The following is an 18,885-nucleotide window of genomic DNA, read 5'->3' as shown; positions in this document are numbered from 1 at the left end:
AAAATGTCTTTGGAATTAGTGATTTGGAGTTAAACTGATAATTTGGTAGAAATTTCCCTTACCTTAATAATTACTTGAATAAAAATAAGTGCATGCTGTGTAGATCTTCCATGAAGGAATTAAATAATAAAACGGCGAGAGAGAAGCCAGACTTAATGATTGACATTTTAAGCCCGAACTTTGGGTCAGGTTTGGGCCCAAGACCTTACCTCTAAACTACGGTAAATTAGGTGACGGAATTGAGTACATGATTGAGATTGAAATAGATTTTTTTCAGTAGTATTTTCAAATGTGTGTATCAAGCAGTGGTGGGCTTTTTTCACACTTGGGCCTTCAGTAGTCAAATCAATACTGTCCTCAATAACTAGTTTATGGTAATATAACTTAATGCAGCTCGACACACAATAAAAGCACCCATAATAACCTCATTTTATCAATGGTTTAATGGTTGAAAAAAAACCTTAAACTTGATTCGACCCAATTTTCATTAACACAATGAATGACACCCAAATAGTTCCATTTTATCAGTGCTGCGACCATATTAAAAAAAAGATGTGTACGACAGTGCTCCTAGATACCATCCATCCAGCCATTATCTGCACACAATTTGGACCGGCAAATGAATCTGACATGCATGTCTTTGTAATCTGTGAGGAAACTGGAGTGCCCGGAGGAAACCCACGCAAGCACGGGGAGAACATGCAAACCCCGCGCAGGAAAGTTGGCAGCTGGATTTGTTCCCATGACCTCAGAAGTGTGCTGCGGACTCGCTAATCACTCATTCGCCGTCCCGCCCCACACGTCATCTCTAAAGGCAACTTGAAAAAAAAAACATTTTGAAATTATCAACACAGATCTAGAGCGCCCTCTTGCGGCTTAAAGTGACAATAGCATGTGGCACGCTAACCACTAAGCTCCTCGATACCAGAAATACGTAGATAAAAAGATGGCCTCGAAATAAAAAATAGACACATAGAAATCCAGTAGTGGTACAAAATTGAATCAATTCTTTATTTTTGTATGTACCTTTACTTGTTTTAACAGTAGTAGAACTTCAAATAAAAACATATTAAACAAAAGTCAAACCAATACTTATAATTTCCAAGACTAAAAATTCTGCACTGATCAAAGAATTGAAACAAAAAAATCACCCGGTCGATGTCTTTTATTGTATCTATAAATATTTGATGTAGGTTATGTTTGTGAATCAACAACATCATATATAAAAACCGCTTTATAAACTACATTATACGATAATACTGCATACAGTAAGACAGAATCGTAAAATTCACATAAGTGAAAGTGTACTTCATTCTAATGTGCATATAGAAATACGAGTTTACTCCTGGTGAATGCCATTATTTAGGAATGTTCCTTGTTTAGAGGTTCTTAGGTGAATTTCCTGATGAAGCGCAGTTTGAGGTAAGCAATGGTAAGGAAGCACACGGTCATGGCCCCGAGGGCCACGTGGTTCTGCCAGAAGCCCCAGGCTGAATAGTCAACTCCTTGTTCATCCAAAAAGTCCTGGCCTCTGCAACTGGATACAATACAAAGGACACTCATGCAAATCTTAAAGTGTCAAGAGATCTCCTAACCAGAAAGAATGATTGAAAATGTGTTAAAATGCCAAGGTTCCCTCCAAATGATGTCTTAATTTGTTTGAAAAGTGAAAGCTGATAACAGAAACTTTTTTCAACGTGTTGATATGAAATCCTGAAACAATTATGACTGTTTTTAATGAATTTGGACCTTATTGTACAAGATAAACAAAATCCTGACTATTTTGGGGCTACTTTTGGTTTGGCTTACAGTGGAACCTCGGTTCTCGACCATGATCCGTTCCAGAACCCTGTTCGAAAACCGATTTGGTCGATCACCGAAAATCGTTTATCCCATTAAAAGTAATGTAAAATTGTTTTAATCCGTTCCAACACCCTGAATGTTTACCAAGAACGTAAACATGAAGCTAACCCAGGCTAATCGTACGTTCGCGTTAGCGTAATCTTCCGTACGAAAGATTACGCTAACCGTTTTTTTGACCGAACAGCGAAGCAAGAATTTCTCGAAATTTTTGGTCGAACACCGATTTGTCCGAACTGAGAGGCGTTCGAAAACCGAGGTTCCACTGTACTTTGGTTTACTCTACGGCCGAGCTGAACACAAAACAAGTTTAGACCTTTGTTTTTGGATTTAATCCCTTGATGCTGGGTGGGTTATTTCTGCTCTTAAAGGTATTCCCAAATTCTAAAACCATTAAAATGTGAGGACATGGTACATGTTCCTGCATAAAGTCTTTATATTGTCATCAGTATGTTCCATTTATTTTCTGAGATAATGCATTTTGAAGACAGCATGTCTTGTTTTAGACTTCATGAACTGTGACGTCATGTGAGGAACACTGACTGGCATGTTAGCGGGCATGTCACCATATTAGTATACGTGTTAATTCATCGAAGAGGTTACGAGAGTTCCGAGCAAAGTTTGGGTAGTTTTTGTGGAAAATGCCGAGGTGCTGTGTCGCAAGTGGACGCAGTAATGGTACAGCAAATGCCAAGGAGCTGGAAAGTGACCAACTGGCAAAAACAACACAGGTACAGCAAACAGGGGGCTAACCGGGACGATCAACAAAAGGCGGGCGCTGACTCGATGGAAAAACGCAAAACTATCCAACCAAAAAACACCCAGTGAGCAGCCAGGCTCATCGGGAACCAATAACAAAAAGCGTCAACGACCATGGTGATAATTGCAAAGTCGGAAATAAACCGAACTCTAAGACCAGGCTAGCCAATTAAAAACCATGCAGTGAGCAGCCAGGCCAACCAATACCAACAACGAAAAGCATCAACAGATATTACGCCAAACGCAAAGTCGGCCAGGAATAAACCAAGGGACATGGCGAAACGGGCGCTAAACAACACACGGTGGGCAGCCGATGAGCGCCACCGGGCGCAAACAAAACAGGAACTCCCCGACGATAACGGGGAACTAGCCCGACTAAGTTATACCAACCGTTACACACACTGCAAAAAACACAAATGAAAATCCACAATTGCCTACATTCAAGCAAAAATGAGCACCATGCAATCGCTGTCTGTTTTGGAGCTGGCCTCACATGTTGTGTTAATGTGATTCGCCATTTTGTAAGTGTTTTGTCCCTTTCATGATGTCACAGCTCTACAAGCCAGAAGGCTCAGCTTTGAAGCTAAATATCTCAAGTCCACCGGTGCTTGGAATATCGTGCTACATATTTTTACATTTTTCGAGAGGAACATTACGCATTCTGTGCCTAACCCGCAACGACAAAAGTAAAAAACTATAAAATTCATAGTGAATTATGCATAATTCAACAGGAATCAAATAGTTTGCCATAAGACACAGTTTTCTGAGATAATTTTGATTTATTATTGTCTCATACACTAGGAATCGGTAAGTATTTTTTTCACAATATGTTACTTCTTGAGCAAAGTGTAGTTTTTGGTTAATAGCTTTTATGACTTTATTTAATATGTTATATGATTGAAAATATTTCAGTTGAGCGAATGATAGAAAATTGCTATTATTCTTCATTTTGAAGAAAATGTAGCCCACTTTTCCTAAAACAGAAACTCCAGGCAACTGATGGTGCCTGAACAATACAGGCTTTTTTTCATTTAATCTTTATCTTATGTTGTCTTTTATATAAAGGACATTCGTTTTTTGTGGCTGTGAAAATTTAAGATTACCACCATAAGAAAATATAGCTTTTTTTTATCTCATCATTTTGAAATCTATTTTGTTAGGTTTTCAGTCGGCTTAACTAGGTTCGCCAGACTTCAAGCGTCATTTCAAAAAAAATTCAAAATCCGATCTGTCTGCCCCTCTGCTTGAAGCCAAATTTTTGATTTGGCCCTCTGTCCATTTGACTTTGTCACCCTTGCTGAGAACAAACGTATTTTAGAAGAGGAAATAGTGTCACCTACTGGCCAAGTTGCCTGCTGCACAGGCTCGTGTAAGAGTTCAGTCTATTGGAACCAGGGTTGGGTAGGGTTACTTTAACTTGATTACTTTCAATTACTTTTGGATTATTCCAATACCAAATATGCTAATAAAAGACAAAATAAACTAAATGTGAATAAAATTATGACCCACAACACGTGGTAAGCTTTCTCTCCTGGCTTTGATCTCGGGGAAAACTAACATTAAATGCGACACAAACAAAATGAAAATAAATCCAAACAGCTTGCCAACATCATTTTTGCCGTTCCATGTTTTCCGTTACTCCCCAAGCCTGCACAAAATTTAGTCATTTTATTCATATTTAGTTTCTTTTGTCTTTTATTAGCATATTTGGTATCCTAAAGTAATTGAAAGTAATCAAGTTAAAGTAACCCTACCCAACCCTGATTGGAACGTGTTAGGAATTTTATCGTGCTATTATCTTTTTTGAAATCTCTTGTAAGGAAAGTAAGCCAACTAGAAATAACTCTGAACTTTCGCTGATTATTCAAGATATTTCCTTAATATCACATTTTCGTCCATCATTAAATTGATTTTGCAGCTATCCGGTAGCACACGGCTATTAATATTTACTTGCTACAACTGTTTCAATTTTTCAGTTCTTACATAGTCCCTGGTGGCACGCTGCTACTGTTGAGGCCGATGCAGAAGTCTAGCCCATAGAACTCATTCACCTGCAGCGCCTAAAAACACAGAACCAATATTTGGTAAGGGATTTTCCCCAAAACTTAAATTGCAGCTACCGACTCTCTTGAATAGTTATTCACACCCAGCAATTAAATAGGTTAGAGACTTGACACCAGACATTTGGACCTGAAGAACAAACCTTTTGCAGTGTCTGAAACTCATGACAAAAAGTTACCAGGCACCAGGGCAGACAACTCTAAAAAGTTGCCCAGCCATAAAGGCTGCCCCATTTTTCACAACTTGGAACACAATAAGAAGACTAACCGCAAAAAAAAAAACATTGTTGCAAAGTATCAATGATTTATAATCAGAATATATAACAGAACAACAATTACATCCATCCATCCATCCATCCATTATCTGTACCGCTGATCCTCAGTAGGGTCGCGGGGGTGCTGGAGCCCATCCCAGCCATCATCGGGCAGTAGGCAGGGGACACCCTGAATTGGTTGCCAGCCAATCGCAGGGCACACAGAGACAGACAATTCGCTCGCTCATTCACACCTAGGGACGATTTGGACCGGCCAATTAACCTGACATGCATGTTTTTGGAATGTGGGAGAAAACCCGAGTGCCCGGAGGAAACCCACATAAGCACGGGGAGAACATCAACAATTTCGTTTATTATAAATCTACCTATAAAATTAATTGCATGGATATGACATCGCTGTTTTCCATCTGCCATCAGTATATACCTGTATTTACTCATCTTCATTCATGCAATGTTTGCGTTGCGTTGTCTGCTACAAGCCATGTGAACTCCTCTTTCCACGATACTTTTAATGTACTTTTACGTTTTGTAGCGTCATCAATTTTGTTAGCTTCTTTTGAATATTTCTTCTGGGGCTGAGGTTTTGGCTTGATTCCTAAACACTTATCGATTTTTCTTGTGTTCTCTGTGCGTCTACCTTGGAAAATGATATGCAAATGCACGACCTTATAAGGCTCGGGAAAGTCCGAAAGCAGGAAATTATTCGATGCAGGCTTCTGATCGGCTGCAAGTATGTAAAATTGACAAACAAACCGAAATTTCCAAACTGACGAAGATTTAGAAATTGGAATAAGGCAAACGTTTGATTTGAAAAATAAAAAATAAAAATAGAAAAAAAATAAAAAACAAACAAAAAATTTTTTTCCTCCCTTCTTGAAAAAGTTGTCAGCCACCCGGGCAATGAAATGAAATGATCTGCATTTATATAGCGCTTTTCAAGTCAATAACTTCCCAAAACGCTTTACATTGTGCTTCACATTTCCCAATAGCGGCCGTGATCTGTGCAGTCATGTAAGGCGCTAACCTGCTTATTGGGGGTATTGGGGTTTCAGTGTCTTACCCAAGGACACTTCGGCATGTAACACGGACAAGCCGGGATTCGAACTGGGATCCCTTAATCCTAAAACGATCGCTCTACCGCCTGAGCTACTGCCACCCGGGCAGAGATGTTGTGTAAGTTGTACGCCCGACGTAAAGGATGCATGCCCCGGGCGTCCGGGGAGATGTTATTTCAGACACTGCCTTTTGGTATGGTTCCAGTCAACTAACCTAGATGACAGAGATATTAACCAACTTATCTGACTTACACCAAGACCATAGCGTGGTATGCTGAAGTATTTCAACCAAGCCAGCCAGCTGACGATTGAAGGAAGATTGACCAGCAGGCCTGCAAAGATCTAAAAGAATAAACTCAGTATTGTGACAATTGTCCTCCATCACTCAAAGCAGTGGTACAGGTGTTACCATCATGAAGACGCAGGCAATGGTCATAAAGATGTTGGCGATGGCTACCACTGTCTGGTCAGCGGAGATGGCCAATGCCATGGCTGTGGCCGTGTACGCCACCAGAGTCACGGTGAACATAAACAAGAAGAACGCCTCCACTGTCGGTTTCAGGCCTGCACTCAATCCAGGTGTATATTTAAAGCGCTTACATACACACACACTTGTGCGACCGGGACACACTGAAGCAAAAGAGGGGTCAAATTCAAGTTTACGGGGTCCATCTTTATCTTACCAATCATGAAGTAAGCTATGCAGCTGAACACCAATGCCGGGATGGTTCTTAGCGTGATGATGTCAGAGAGGATCTTAGAGAAGAAATAGACAGACACCCGGTAGTAGCCGCTGATGTACTCGTGACTGCGAAGATAAAGTGTGACCTTCATGTGTGAAACATTTTTCCTATCATGTGTTTTTTTTTGCCTTGTACGCACATGAAGAGTTTTCTCTCTGCAATGAAGAGCTCAGCCGAGGACAAAGAGCTGAAACATTGGTTGACGGTGATGAAGAAGAGTGCCCCAAACCTGACAGAGTGGTGAGAATAGTATACTGTCAAGTTAGAAGGGTTTGGTAATTCAATCATAAGTGCGTTTTCAGACAGTCAAGTGTGATAGCACAGAACAATCATGGGTAAGGCCAATAGCATCAACCAGAAAACAGGAGATGAAGGTGCTATAAGTAATGTTGAAGATGCCGATATTTTTGACAGTGATAGATGCCTTCTGTATTGAGCTAACCCGGGGTCATGGCAGACTGCAAGATATAAAAAAAGATGCTAGTGGTGAGGTGACAGAAGTAGATTTTTGGTATGTGAGGGAAGACACCTGGTAGGATGTCAGATCAAAGAAAATCAATAGGAAGGAGAATGGGTCAAAGTGAAACTTGAAGAAAATATAACCTGTTTTGTATCCCGCTCTGGTCATTCTGGACGTTGAAGAAAATTGCTCCGACCACCAGAGCTAAAAACATTGTAACTGCAACCTAAACAACAAAAGCCCGAGTTATAATTACGTCTCTTAAACGCGACAAAAGAGTGTTTGTGTTATGAAGACCTTGGACGCCTGAAGTAAGAGCATCTTACCTGAGCGATGGAGGTCTGTGGGTTTAGCAATAAGTTGCGGAATGTCCTCTTAAGAACCCAACGGAACTGCGTCAGGAAGCCGGTATTGTAAGTGATGGTTCTGGAGGGAACAGAGCGGCTCTCTTTCTTGCCTCGTATAATCTTCTCTAACGGATGACAGTGAGGCACTGTTTCTAATTAATGTTCTGATCAACAATTCCCTGCTGTGAAGGTTTTTCCCCCTACCCAACTCTGCTTTAGTCGCGCTGAAGTCGGGACATTTTCTGTATTCCTCCACTAGTTTGTCCTCAATCCCCCTTCTGGATTTCAACACGGAATCTGAATCTAGAAGAAGTAAGCGGTTAAAACAACTAAGAACAAATCATCATCACTCAACACACCTTCTCCGTCCAAGCTGCCTATGGATATTGTGGTGGATTCCCCATTGATAACGTCAAGGAAAAAGTCTGCAGGGTTGTTGTGAGGCTCACAGACGTACCCTATGAAAGAGTATAAAAAGAGTATTTGATTTGAAGCCTGGTGAAACTTCAAAAAAAGTTTAAAATATCTCGTTTCCCTACCAATTTCTGAAAAGTAGTCCAGGGCACTTTGTGCTGAGCCGTGGTACACCTGAGTGAGTAGTTTAACAGTCTAAGAAGCCTCTTTAGGAGCAACATACTTGAGTGGTGAAAACGACCTGTCTGCCGTTGACGAGCAATGTGAGGCTGTCAAAAAGGCGGTAGATGGAGTAGCGAGGTTGGTGGATGGACAGGATAATAGTGCGGCCGCAATTGGCCATCCTGGAGGAATAAAATTAGAAGGCTAGACCGGTGTTCATTTTCAGTGTATGACTGTCCCTGTTGTGGACATAGCTGTTGTTGTTCCCATTGTTCTCGGGGCGGCATTAGCTCAGGAGGTAGAGCGCCCGTCTGGGGATCAAGAGATTGCAGTTCGAATCCCGGCTCCCCCGTGTTACATGTCGAAGTGTCCTTGGGTAAGACACTGAAACCCTAATACCCCGAATAAGCAGGTTAGCGCCTTACATGGCTGCAAGGCCGCTATTGGGAAATGTGGAGCACATTGTAAAGCGCTTTGGGAAGTCATTGACTTGAAAAGCGCTATATAAATGCAGATCATTTCATTTCATTCTCGTGAATCCCCCTGGCTGCTCTCTTGTTTTTGTTTTCTTAAGGAACTTTACTTCTGAAGGTTTAAAGCTCACTTAGGACTTTTTAGAAATACTTTTTTTTTGCGGAATAGCAATATCACACACTGAATGCCTTGTCGGTCGACTGTTCATGCTGCGGTCGTACGCGAAAGATTGGAAACATCCAATCTAAGACCACATCTGAAATGGGCTTAAGGTTGCTTTTGAAATAATTTGACATAATTGGACATTTAAAACAGGCAAAAACTTTAGTCATAAGTGCCATTGGCTGGTAGAATCCAACCTGGGTCACATTTGCTTGCTGTGTGATCTTAAACATAGTATATCTTCTACCTAATCTCAGTTCTTGAATTAACTAGAGTTTGTTGATTTCCGTGCAATGAACCTTTTAAGCAGCATCAGCACTGAGTTGGCGGTGCTGGCATCCAGCCCAGTAGTGGGCTCATCCAGAAAGAGAACAGGAGGGTCGATGATGAGCTCCATGCCGATGTTAGTACGCTTACGTTCTCCGCCTGAAATTCCTCTAATCAGCTGGGTTCCAACCTGCATGTTAGGGAAATAATAGCTTGAAAGGCCAAAGATCCAGCTTCTGTCCGCCTTGGCCTCACCCGAGAGTTGGCCACACGGCTCAGTCCGAGCTCCTGGATCAGTTGGTCCACTTTCTGCTCCTTGACGGTCTGAGAAACACTGGAAGGGAGACGAAGAGCTGCAGAGAAGCTGAAGTTCTCTCTGACCGTCAGTGTTCCCATCACCACATCATCCTGTAATCCAGGGGTGTCAAACTCAAATATACAGAGGGCCAGAACTCCAACCACAAGGGCTGAACAGGATGAATATTTATTGAATAAACTAAAATTTACCTTTTAAAAAAAAAAAAAAATAATAAATAAATATGAATTTAAAACAGTCACGAATATTATTCCAGAATAAACAAACTTAAACATTAAATGAATTAAAAATTGTTGCTCTCTATAAAAATATCTCCTGTCAAAACCATACAAATTGAAAATATGAAAAAAACAGAAATATAAATAACATTTGGCTTTTCACTTAGGGAATTTGCTTTGGTGAAAAACGTCTTCATATTCTTCTTGAACTCTTCAACTTTCTGTATCCTTTATCTGGATTCAAGTTTTTCAGCTTACTCTGAAGTTTTGTCTTGTAGTGCCGTTTTACATTAAATTCCTTAATTACGGCCACATAAGCTCCACAAATAAGACACACGGGTTTACCGGCAATGTCAGTTAACATAATTTTCTCGGTCATTGTGGGGATCAAGAGATTATAGTTTGAAAGTTATCAGCGGTTCATCCATTACAGTAGATGTATACAAAATTATTTCACGGGCCGGACTTAATTGTACGCCAGGCCGGATGTGGCCCGTGGGCCGCGAGTTTGACACCTGTGCTGTGATAAAAATTAAAAAAAGTTGTTTTTATGTCCCTTAGACATGAGTGGCCACTCAACATAATCATGCGAATGTGAAAACCAACTTCACCTTGATATCAAACACTATGTATGAGTAGCACAAACTGTCTTGCACTCAGCTGTCTTTGACTCTATGTCTCATATCTGTGTTTCTTCTCATATTTAAACCTACTGTAATCAGTACTGACGGACAGATTTTCAGTGCCTTCAAATTACAATAAAAATGACAGACAAAGCAATGCCAGTGTCAGGTACCAATGGACGGTCAGTAACCTACTCTGCTTGTAATTTACAAATAACATCTTTTGATCAGAGAATAACTGACAGCGTGCTCAGCGCTTTAAGTATTGCCCTAGGATACAGTATAATTTATACAGTATACTGTTCCTTTAACTTAGGGGTAGGGAACCTATGGCTCGGGAGCCATATATGGCTCTTTCCATGAGTACATATGGCTCTGAAATAAAATGTAACTATTGCACATCCCTCTGTGGCGTTCCAAAGTCAAGTGATTTCATCCCAATTTTGGTCCATATAAAGCCGAAGCAACTTAATGCACAAGTTTGATAAGAAACCATTTAAACTGATGAATAAAAACGCTGGAAAACGACTTTGATGGGGTAGGCAGTACAGCACAGCGCAAGGCGCTTCCTTCTCTCTCTCTCTCTCTCTCGCTCAGTGCAGTCTACATCGAAAGTGAATATGACGATATGCTTATCGTTTGCAGTCATTTGTGACATTTTTACTAAAGAACTTTGCATGCACATTGTTTTGAAACCGTTATCAAGGACAAATTTCATGGAGAAAAATTGCCTCAACACTCTTAACTGAAGGTGGAAGACAAATTGTAAATGGCATATTTAGATTAATTTGGGACACAGGACACATTATTATCATTTCATACATTTGATTAAATCATCAAATGACACACAGTGAAATAAAATGTGCTGAAGAATTAGCTTTTGTCTAGAGAACGTGTTTGGCAGTTTTTTCAATTTTGTCTGAAAATATATGATGTGGCTCCCTCAATTTCTTTTTAAAACATTTTTTTTGTTTTTATGGCTCTTTGGGTCAAAAAGGTTCCTAACCCTTGCTTTAACTGTTTATTTCTTGTTCAAAAACCCAACTTTTTGTGGTTTAGGGAGCATCTTTAAGATCTTACCTGCACTACGTATCCCGACAGACATTTGAAGTTGGGTGGTTGAGGCGCCCCGTCAATAAGTACTTCACCCAACAGCCCAGCAGGGTCCTTTCTGGCAGCCAAAACATCCAGGAATCTTTAAGCCGCCCCCCACCCCCAAAAAAATTAAATGCCGCGTGATGACAATATATATACTCAGAAACTTCTCAAGTCACCTACGATGACTTGCCGCTTCCAGTCGCTCCCATGATGGCGTTGAGGCCTGGTTTCATGATCCCACTGTGGAGGAGAGCACATCCTTTGTATTCTGCTTGTAAGCATCAGGCAAAATAATGCCAAAACGTGAGCACTGTTGATCGAGCTGTAAACATGTGCTCGCTGACTTCAACTGGCCTTCACCTTCAGCTTGGATCAGTCAATGATTACACTGGCTGGATAGTAAAATACACCACTTGCGGCCTTTGTTCAGACCTGATAACTTCGACGCTGCTTTAAGAGTAAGCCAAACTACGTCAAGGAATAGGTGAACCAGAGTAAGGACAGACATTTTTTGAGGGACTGAACCTTCTTTGGTACAACTCTTGTTTGTGTATATTGGTCTTAGACCAGCTCATTGTGTTTGCCGGACAAAGAACGCTTCCTTCCCGGTCCTGCAGCACGTACGCAAATATTCAAAAGTCTTTCTTACTTGAGGTCAATGAGGATATCTTTAGCGGCTTTGTTCTTCCTCCAGCACAAACATCCTCCAGGCTGTGTCACCTTGTAGTGGATGTTATGGAAGCTGACCGTGGCGCCTTGTTGCAGTGCACCTGCACGCTACCAGACAGCAAGGCACAGAAAGTCAACTTCCAACTTAACTCCATATGTTTACCAATAGGGGAAAGCTACCTGACTTTTGGATGTCTTGGTGTGCCGCTCGGCCATTATTACTCGATTGCCCTCCTGCAAAAAAGAAATCCCTCACTTTAATGGTCACTGCAAAATGTTGATCTCTGCAGAGTTCGCGAGCACCAGGGCTAGTTTCAAAGTCCGGACAATCTCTTTATTTTACTGGTTTAACGGAAGACGTGTAAATCAGATGTTCCTTTTGAAGATGACTGATCAACATCCCTCTGGTAATGCCACAAAGCCTCTCAAAGCTAGAGTGTCACTGAGATCACAAAGTCCTTGAAAATAACATAGGAGTTCCAGAGTCAAAGCCTGTTTGGACTCACTGACTTAGCTACTTTATAATTGCTCAATCTCAAATACCTTGTTCTAATCCTTCTGAAAATTTAAAATGAACACTCACCCTGCGGGGCAAAAATCAGTCTCTGGTTGTCATCCGTACACAAAGTGCTGCTGCACCACACAAGCTATTGTATGTGTGTGCTGTTCACATCGGCGGGAGTTTTTATTGTAACACCCAGCCTGCTTTCATAAGGTGTGACCTAAGTTCAAAGATAGACATACTTGCTCATTTCCCACTGAAAGAATAAGGATCACAATACACGACAGCCCGGTAGAGAAAGATAAGGGAGTATCGATTGTTAACATTTCGGATAAGAGGAAAGTGTAAGCGACCCTGCAAAAGCTGCTGCCCTGTGATCCCTCATAAAGGGATTGATGTGTTTGTACTTTTTCGACAGATAGTTGAGTTCCGAAGTCTTCCTTTGCTGGTTACTAGGACACTGTCTGTCATTCACAGCTGAGGGGAATGGTTGCTATCGCTTCTGTATACTTGTCATTTCCATACCTGTCAACCTCCACGGCTTCATGCCTGTACAAAATGTCATATTTTCCCTTACAAAATACAAAATAATCTTACACCATATTTATTTTTTCAAACATGTTTATTTATGTAGTTTAACATGTTATAGTGTACATGTGTTTCGTTATATCATCTATATTGTTAATTAACATTTTGTTGTGAGATACTGAGTTGCTCGACATGAATGAGGTTTATTATAAAAAAAGTTCAAAAATGAAGTCGCTTGGATGTTCACTGTAGAAGGAAAAAATACATGCAAATACAATTAAGTAGAATAATACATTTTCTTATTCAAATTATGAAGTCATTTTCTGCATTAAATTATTGTTGGTAATATACTGATTAAAGGGATAACCACAAACCTGTCTTTTTTCATTTTCTCCTTCTATACTTCCTTTTTTTCTTAACTTCTTTATGCAACATAATAATTCGTGATATAATGCATTAAAGCTGAGATCCGATCTGCAACCTCAGTGGAAATGTTTAAATCTAAACTTAAAACTCACTTCTACTCCATAGCATATGAATAACCTACTCTTCTCGTCGGCTGAAAAATAGTCTGTGTAATATAGTGTAATAATCTGTGAAGCCCTTTGAGACTCTTCGTGATTTAGGGCTATACAAATAAAAATGACTTGAAAAAATGACTTGAGAGCCGACTCTCTTTAATGAGTTGAGCCGAAAAAGCCGGTTCTCTAAAAAGAGATGGACTTCCTTTCACTACATAACTACCACATGAAATTCCAGGCGGGAGATGCATGTGCACAGTGGCATCAAACCACTCGCTTCGTTTGCAACGAAGAAAACGATACCAAGATAGAGGCTACCGCGGCGAACTCGTTTGACTTGATTGATTTGCTGTTTTGTGATGATAAAATGCATAATAAACGTACTTTGTACGGCAAAAACGTACAGGTTGACAGGTATGCATTTCCAACTGAAAGTGGAATGCTGCTGCGAGGATTTTGTCTAACGCTGTTATTTTTTGTGGATTTTTTTTAACTCAACTCGATTACTGTATTGAACTTTTTTGGTTCAAATCTTTCAAATTCATCGTGAAACAACAAAAACAACTGCAAAAAACGGAAAATACACCAACACCAACAAAACTAGGTGAATATATACTGGTTCCTTGATTTGTATTCATTACGTGACCCTGATCAAAAATTTAACACAAATATTTGTTTCTATCTGCCAAAAGAGTTAAAAATCCAACCAATACTAACATTTTGCATGACAGTATTATTCTCTTGAATGTTACTAAAAATATTGTGACGTTTTCTTACACATGCGTGTATTGGATGTGAGTGGTCATTGCTATCAATAACACATATAAATAACATTAGGATCATCTATCCATCCAAGTTCTGCCCCGCTTATCCTCAGTAAGGCTACAGGGGTTCTGGGGCCCACCCCAGCCATCTCCGGGCTGTGGACACCTTGAACTGGTTGCCGGCCAGTTGCAGGGCACACAGAGACAGATAATTTGCATGCTCATTCACACCGAGAGACAATTTGGACCAGACAATCAACCAGCCATGCATGTCTTTGGAATGTGGGAGGAAACCCACTCAGACTCGAGGGGAACATTCAAAATTCGCACAGAGAGGCCTTTGATTGGATTTGAACCCGGACCTCTGAACTGTAGGAATGGCGGGGTAACCGCTCAGCCGACGGGCCACCTAAAATTAGTACCCATACATAGAATTCCCTACTGGTACAAAAATAGACAGACAGACAGACAGACAGACAGACAGATAGATAGATAGATAGATAGATAGATAGATAGATAGATAGATAGATAGATAGATAGATAGATAGATAGATAGATAGATTGATAGATAGATAGATAGATAGATAGATAGATAGATAGATAGATAGATAGATAGATAGATAGATAGATAGATAGATAGATAGATAGATAGATAGATAGATAGATAGATAGATAGATAGATAGATAGATAGATAGATAGATAGATAGATAGATAGATAGATAGATAGATAGATAGATAGATAGTTTATTCATCCCCGCAGGGAAATTCACACTTCCAGCAGCATCCCTGCGCTGGAGAACAAAACAATAATAAAGCAAAAAGAATACAATACACAAATACCCAATGTGACGTGTTATGTAGAGTATCTAGATAGTGCTACACAGAATACACACTGCAATAAAAATACTGTAATATGCAATGTGGGGGGTGTGGTTTAATGTGATCCTTTACTCCGCCGGGTGGAGTTAAAGTGCCTCATGGCATGAGGAAGAAAAGATCTCCTCAGTCTGTCCGTGGTTCAAGACTGTGACAGTAGTCTGTCGCTGAAGCTGCTCTTCTGTCTGGAGATAATGCTGTGTAGTGGATGCGATGGATTGTTCGTGATTGACCGCAGCTTTTCCAGTGCCCGTCTCTCAGCTACTGTTGTCAGGCTGTCCAGCTCTGTGCCCACAACAGAGCTTGCTTTCCTCACCAGTTTATTGAGACCAGAGGCATCCTTCTTCTTGACGCTGCCTCCCCAACACGCTGCCGCATAGAAGAGGGCGCTTGCCACAACAGTCTATTTTCAGGAGCTTCTTGCAGATGTTGTAGGCCGCCAGCCTTCTGAGGAAGTACAGTCGGCTTTGTCCTTTCCTGCATAGAGCTTCTGTGTTGGCAGTCCAGTCCAGTTTATTGTCCAGCTGCACACCCAGGTATTTGTAGGTCTGGACAAATAGGTGAATACCATCAGACCTTATGGACACTGAGCTGTGTTGAGAGGAAGAATGGGTAAATATTTCTGTTTCTAAGATGTGGAAAATCTATGGAGCTATACCCACTATTGTAATGATGCACTCTTCTTTCACTGCACTATTATCATAATTTGGGCCTATCTCTTTCTTAATCTCTAGGCACTATGTTGAAAATAATTTAACTATTTATTTTGACAGTCTTCTATCATCATATTCCTTCTTGAATATTTAGACTGGAGTGCCATGTCCAATTCTGTTGTTTACAATGTTTCACGGTGCTGGAATAAAAAACAATGAAGACAATTCATTTCCATTCAGTTCTTTTTACTGTATTTTCTGGACTATAAGTTACAGTTTTTTATTTGTTTGGCCGGTAGTGCGACTTATACTCCGGTGAGACTTATATTTGCAATTATTAACACATTATCACGTCACAGAGTTTTAAAGTGGTATTACCGGAACTGTTTATCAATCAACAGGCGGGGTTGATTTCATGTGGTAGTTGTGTAGTGAAAGAGAGTCCGTCTCTTTTTAGAGAACCGGCTTTTTCGGCTCAACTCATTAAAGAGAGCCGGCTCTCAAACGGCTCGCTTGCTTTGATGTTGTATAAAGAAGTTAAGAAAAAAAGGACGTATAAAAGGAGAAAATGAAAAAAGACAGGTTTGTGGTTATCCCTTTAATCAGTATATTACCAACAATAATTGAATGCAGAAAATGAATTCATAATTTGAATAAGAAAATGTATTATTCTACTTAATTTTATTTGCGTGTAATTTTTCCTTCTACAGTGAACGTCCAAGCGACTTCATTTTTGAACTTTTTTTATAATAAACCTCATTCATGTCGAGCAACTCAGGATCTCACAACAAAATGTTAATTAACAATATATATGATATAACGAAACACATGTACAATATAACATGTTAAACTACATAAATAGACACGTTTGAAAAAAGAAATATGGTGTAAGATTATTTTGTATTTTGTAAGGGAAAATACGACAGTTTGTAAGGGCATGGAGCCCTGGAAGTTGACAGGTATAAACTTGTCTCCCTCCCATATTTTACTTAAGATTGTAGAGGCTTATTTCGATCTTTTTAAAAGATATAACAGTCTCAAAACAAGGTGGAAGCAGAGATCTTTTGTAAAAAATGTCACTAAATACTGCAAACAAAAATACTGACGTAATTATCTTCGGTATAGACGGCGCTGGTCAGACAGAAAAGCATTGTGTGCATAGCTCCGCCCACCCCTACTGCTCACTACTGCAGTAGAAAGAGGACAGCAAAGGAAATAATAGGTACTGGCCTCCCATCGCTGCAAAGTATCTACATCGATCGAACTAGAAAATAAAAATGATAGACGATCCTGTCATGAACCAGGACGGAATCTCGGACCCAATTGCGTTTGTTTCGAAGGAATCTTTATTAGAAGGAGTTGTCGGAACTGGCTTTGGACGCCGGCGTCTGTCGGTCATCAGCCGCTTTGGACGGAATGGCCGTTCCGTGACAGGTAGGTGGAATCGGTACAGCTTAGCGGGCAGGTCGATGGCCAGGGCGGGAGAGCAGGTCGAAAACGTGGGACGGAAACAGGTCAAAATCAGAAGGCAGGCAGGAATCAAGCAATAGTAGTCTTTGGTACTTGGTAATCTGGAAAAACACACAGGAATAGAGAAGTACGGTCTGGCGTCCTTCTCTGGACGCTGACCGCTTAAGAGGAGAACGTCAGCCAATCAGAGAGCGCGCTCCGGCGCGCAAAACGATTGCCCCCAGGTGACTTCACTTAGGCAATCCTGACAGATCCCAGTCACCCTGTTCGCAGGTATTTTGATTACCTGCCGCCAGGTCGCCGTCTTGGCTCTATTGCGAGCAAGACTTCACGTCTTAAAGAGAGTTTTTACCCTTCCGCTATCCGTATGTTCAACGGGAATTGATTTAGGTTATTATGTCTAGTATTATTATGCCAACGGCGTTCCTCCGACCTAGTCTTGTTATTTACCTATTCTTTCTTTTCAAACTATTCTATATAATTACCTTGTATTATACCACAGGTGTCAAACAGGCGGCCCGCGGGCCAGATCAGGCCCACCAATGGTTTAAATCCGGCCCGCAAGACAACAGTGAGAGAAGCGCAAGAGGAAAATGAGCTGTAGTTTTAAATATTTCCACCGGATGTCACCAAAGCCAGTTAACACTTGCAAAACAATTGTGGTCGTATTTCTCCATTTCTCTCTGACTCACTTCTTTTTATATGTATTTCTCCCTCTTTTTCTTTCTCCTGTTCACTCTCTCTTTCTCTCTCTCACTCTCTAACTCTTTCTTTTTCTCTGTCTTGCTCTCTTTCTATTTTCTCTCTGTAATTTACACTTTATTATCTCCATTTTTTCTCTTTCTTACTCACCCCTTTTCTTTCCCTTTTTCGACCTCTCTCTCTCACCTCATTTTGTCTCTTTTTCTCCTGCTGACTCTTTCTTTCTGTCGTTTCACTTCTCTTATTATTTTTATCTATCTCTTTTTTCACTTTCTTTTTCTCTCTATATTCATTTTCCCCTTCTTCTCCATTAATATCTCTATTCTGCTCTCTCTTTTTCTCTCACTGTTACTCTGTCTCCCTCGTTTTCCCTATCTGTTTATCGCTCTCTCTTTCCCTCCCCCTCTTTCTCTCTCTTTTTCTCCCTCTCTCTTTCTCTTAAACCTCCTTTTCGGCCCCCGTGAGATTTTTTTATAGCATTTGTGGCCCCCAGCTAAAACGAGTTTGACACCCCTGTATTATACACTAGAATATATTTTTTACTCTGTTCTTTTTATTCTTTTAAATCTATTATATTATCATCATTGAGAGTTCCCGTGTCAAATGATTTCTTGTATATATCATGTTTATGGTTTATACTGGCTGAATAAATTAATACAATATAAAAATACAATCAAATTGCTCTGTTTGGATGGCTGGCGTTTCTGTCTGTTAACAGTTTTTTGCGGGTTTTTATAATCAAACGTCTCAACTGTGAACATCAATTGTTTAATGAGCTTCCATATAAATTATTATTTCATGATTCACAGCCAAAAATCAGTCTGTTGGTGTTAGACTTCTACTGAATGCTCTTTGTATACTGGACTGAAAGGTCCAAACAGCGTGCATAACATTTGTCTCTGTGTT

The 18,885-nt window shown here is 40.3% G+C and overlaps 1 protein-coding gene across 1 annotated transcript; it reads right to left on the bottom strand.

Moving 5' to 3' along the window:
- Positions 1–984: 984 nt before the first annotated feature.
- Positions 985–12,798, bottom strand: LOC148356609 (broad substrate specificity ATP-binding cassette transporter ABCG2-like). Its single transcript, XM_088347743.1, has 19 exons — positions 12,546–12,798; positions 12,143–12,196; positions 11,943–12,070; positions 11,474–11,533; positions 11,276–11,390; positions 9,294–9,446; positions 9,071–9,228; positions 8,215–8,317; positions 8,099–8,147; positions 7,919–8,017; positions 7,764–7,862; positions 7,539–7,684; positions 7,356–7,438; positions 6,892–6,981; positions 6,693–6,817; positions 6,419–6,573; positions 6,262–6,351; positions 4,603–4,679; positions 985–1,537 (listed from the first exon to the last, which is right to left on the bottom strand). The coding sequence occupies exons 2-19, from the start codon at positions 12,176–12,178 to the stop codon at positions 1,390–1,392; spliced, it is 1,914 nt and encodes a 637-aa protein (XP_088203869.1). The 5' UTR covers positions 12,179–12,196; positions 12,546–12,798; the 3' UTR covers positions 985–1,389.
- Positions 12,799–18,885: the final 6,087 nt, after the last annotated feature.

Source organism: Urocampus carinirostris, chromosome 11 (assembly GCF_059441175.1).
Source record: "Urocampus carinirostris isolate Australia breed hairy pipefish chromosome 11, RoL_Ucar_1.0, whole genome shotgun sequence".
Lineage (NCBI taxonomy): Eukaryota > Metazoa > Chordata > Actinopteri > Syngnathiformes > Syngnathidae > Urocampus > Urocampus carinirostris.
The sequence above is the reverse complement of the archived record's forward strand: the minus strand, read 5'-3'. Positions and strand labels throughout refer to the sequence as shown.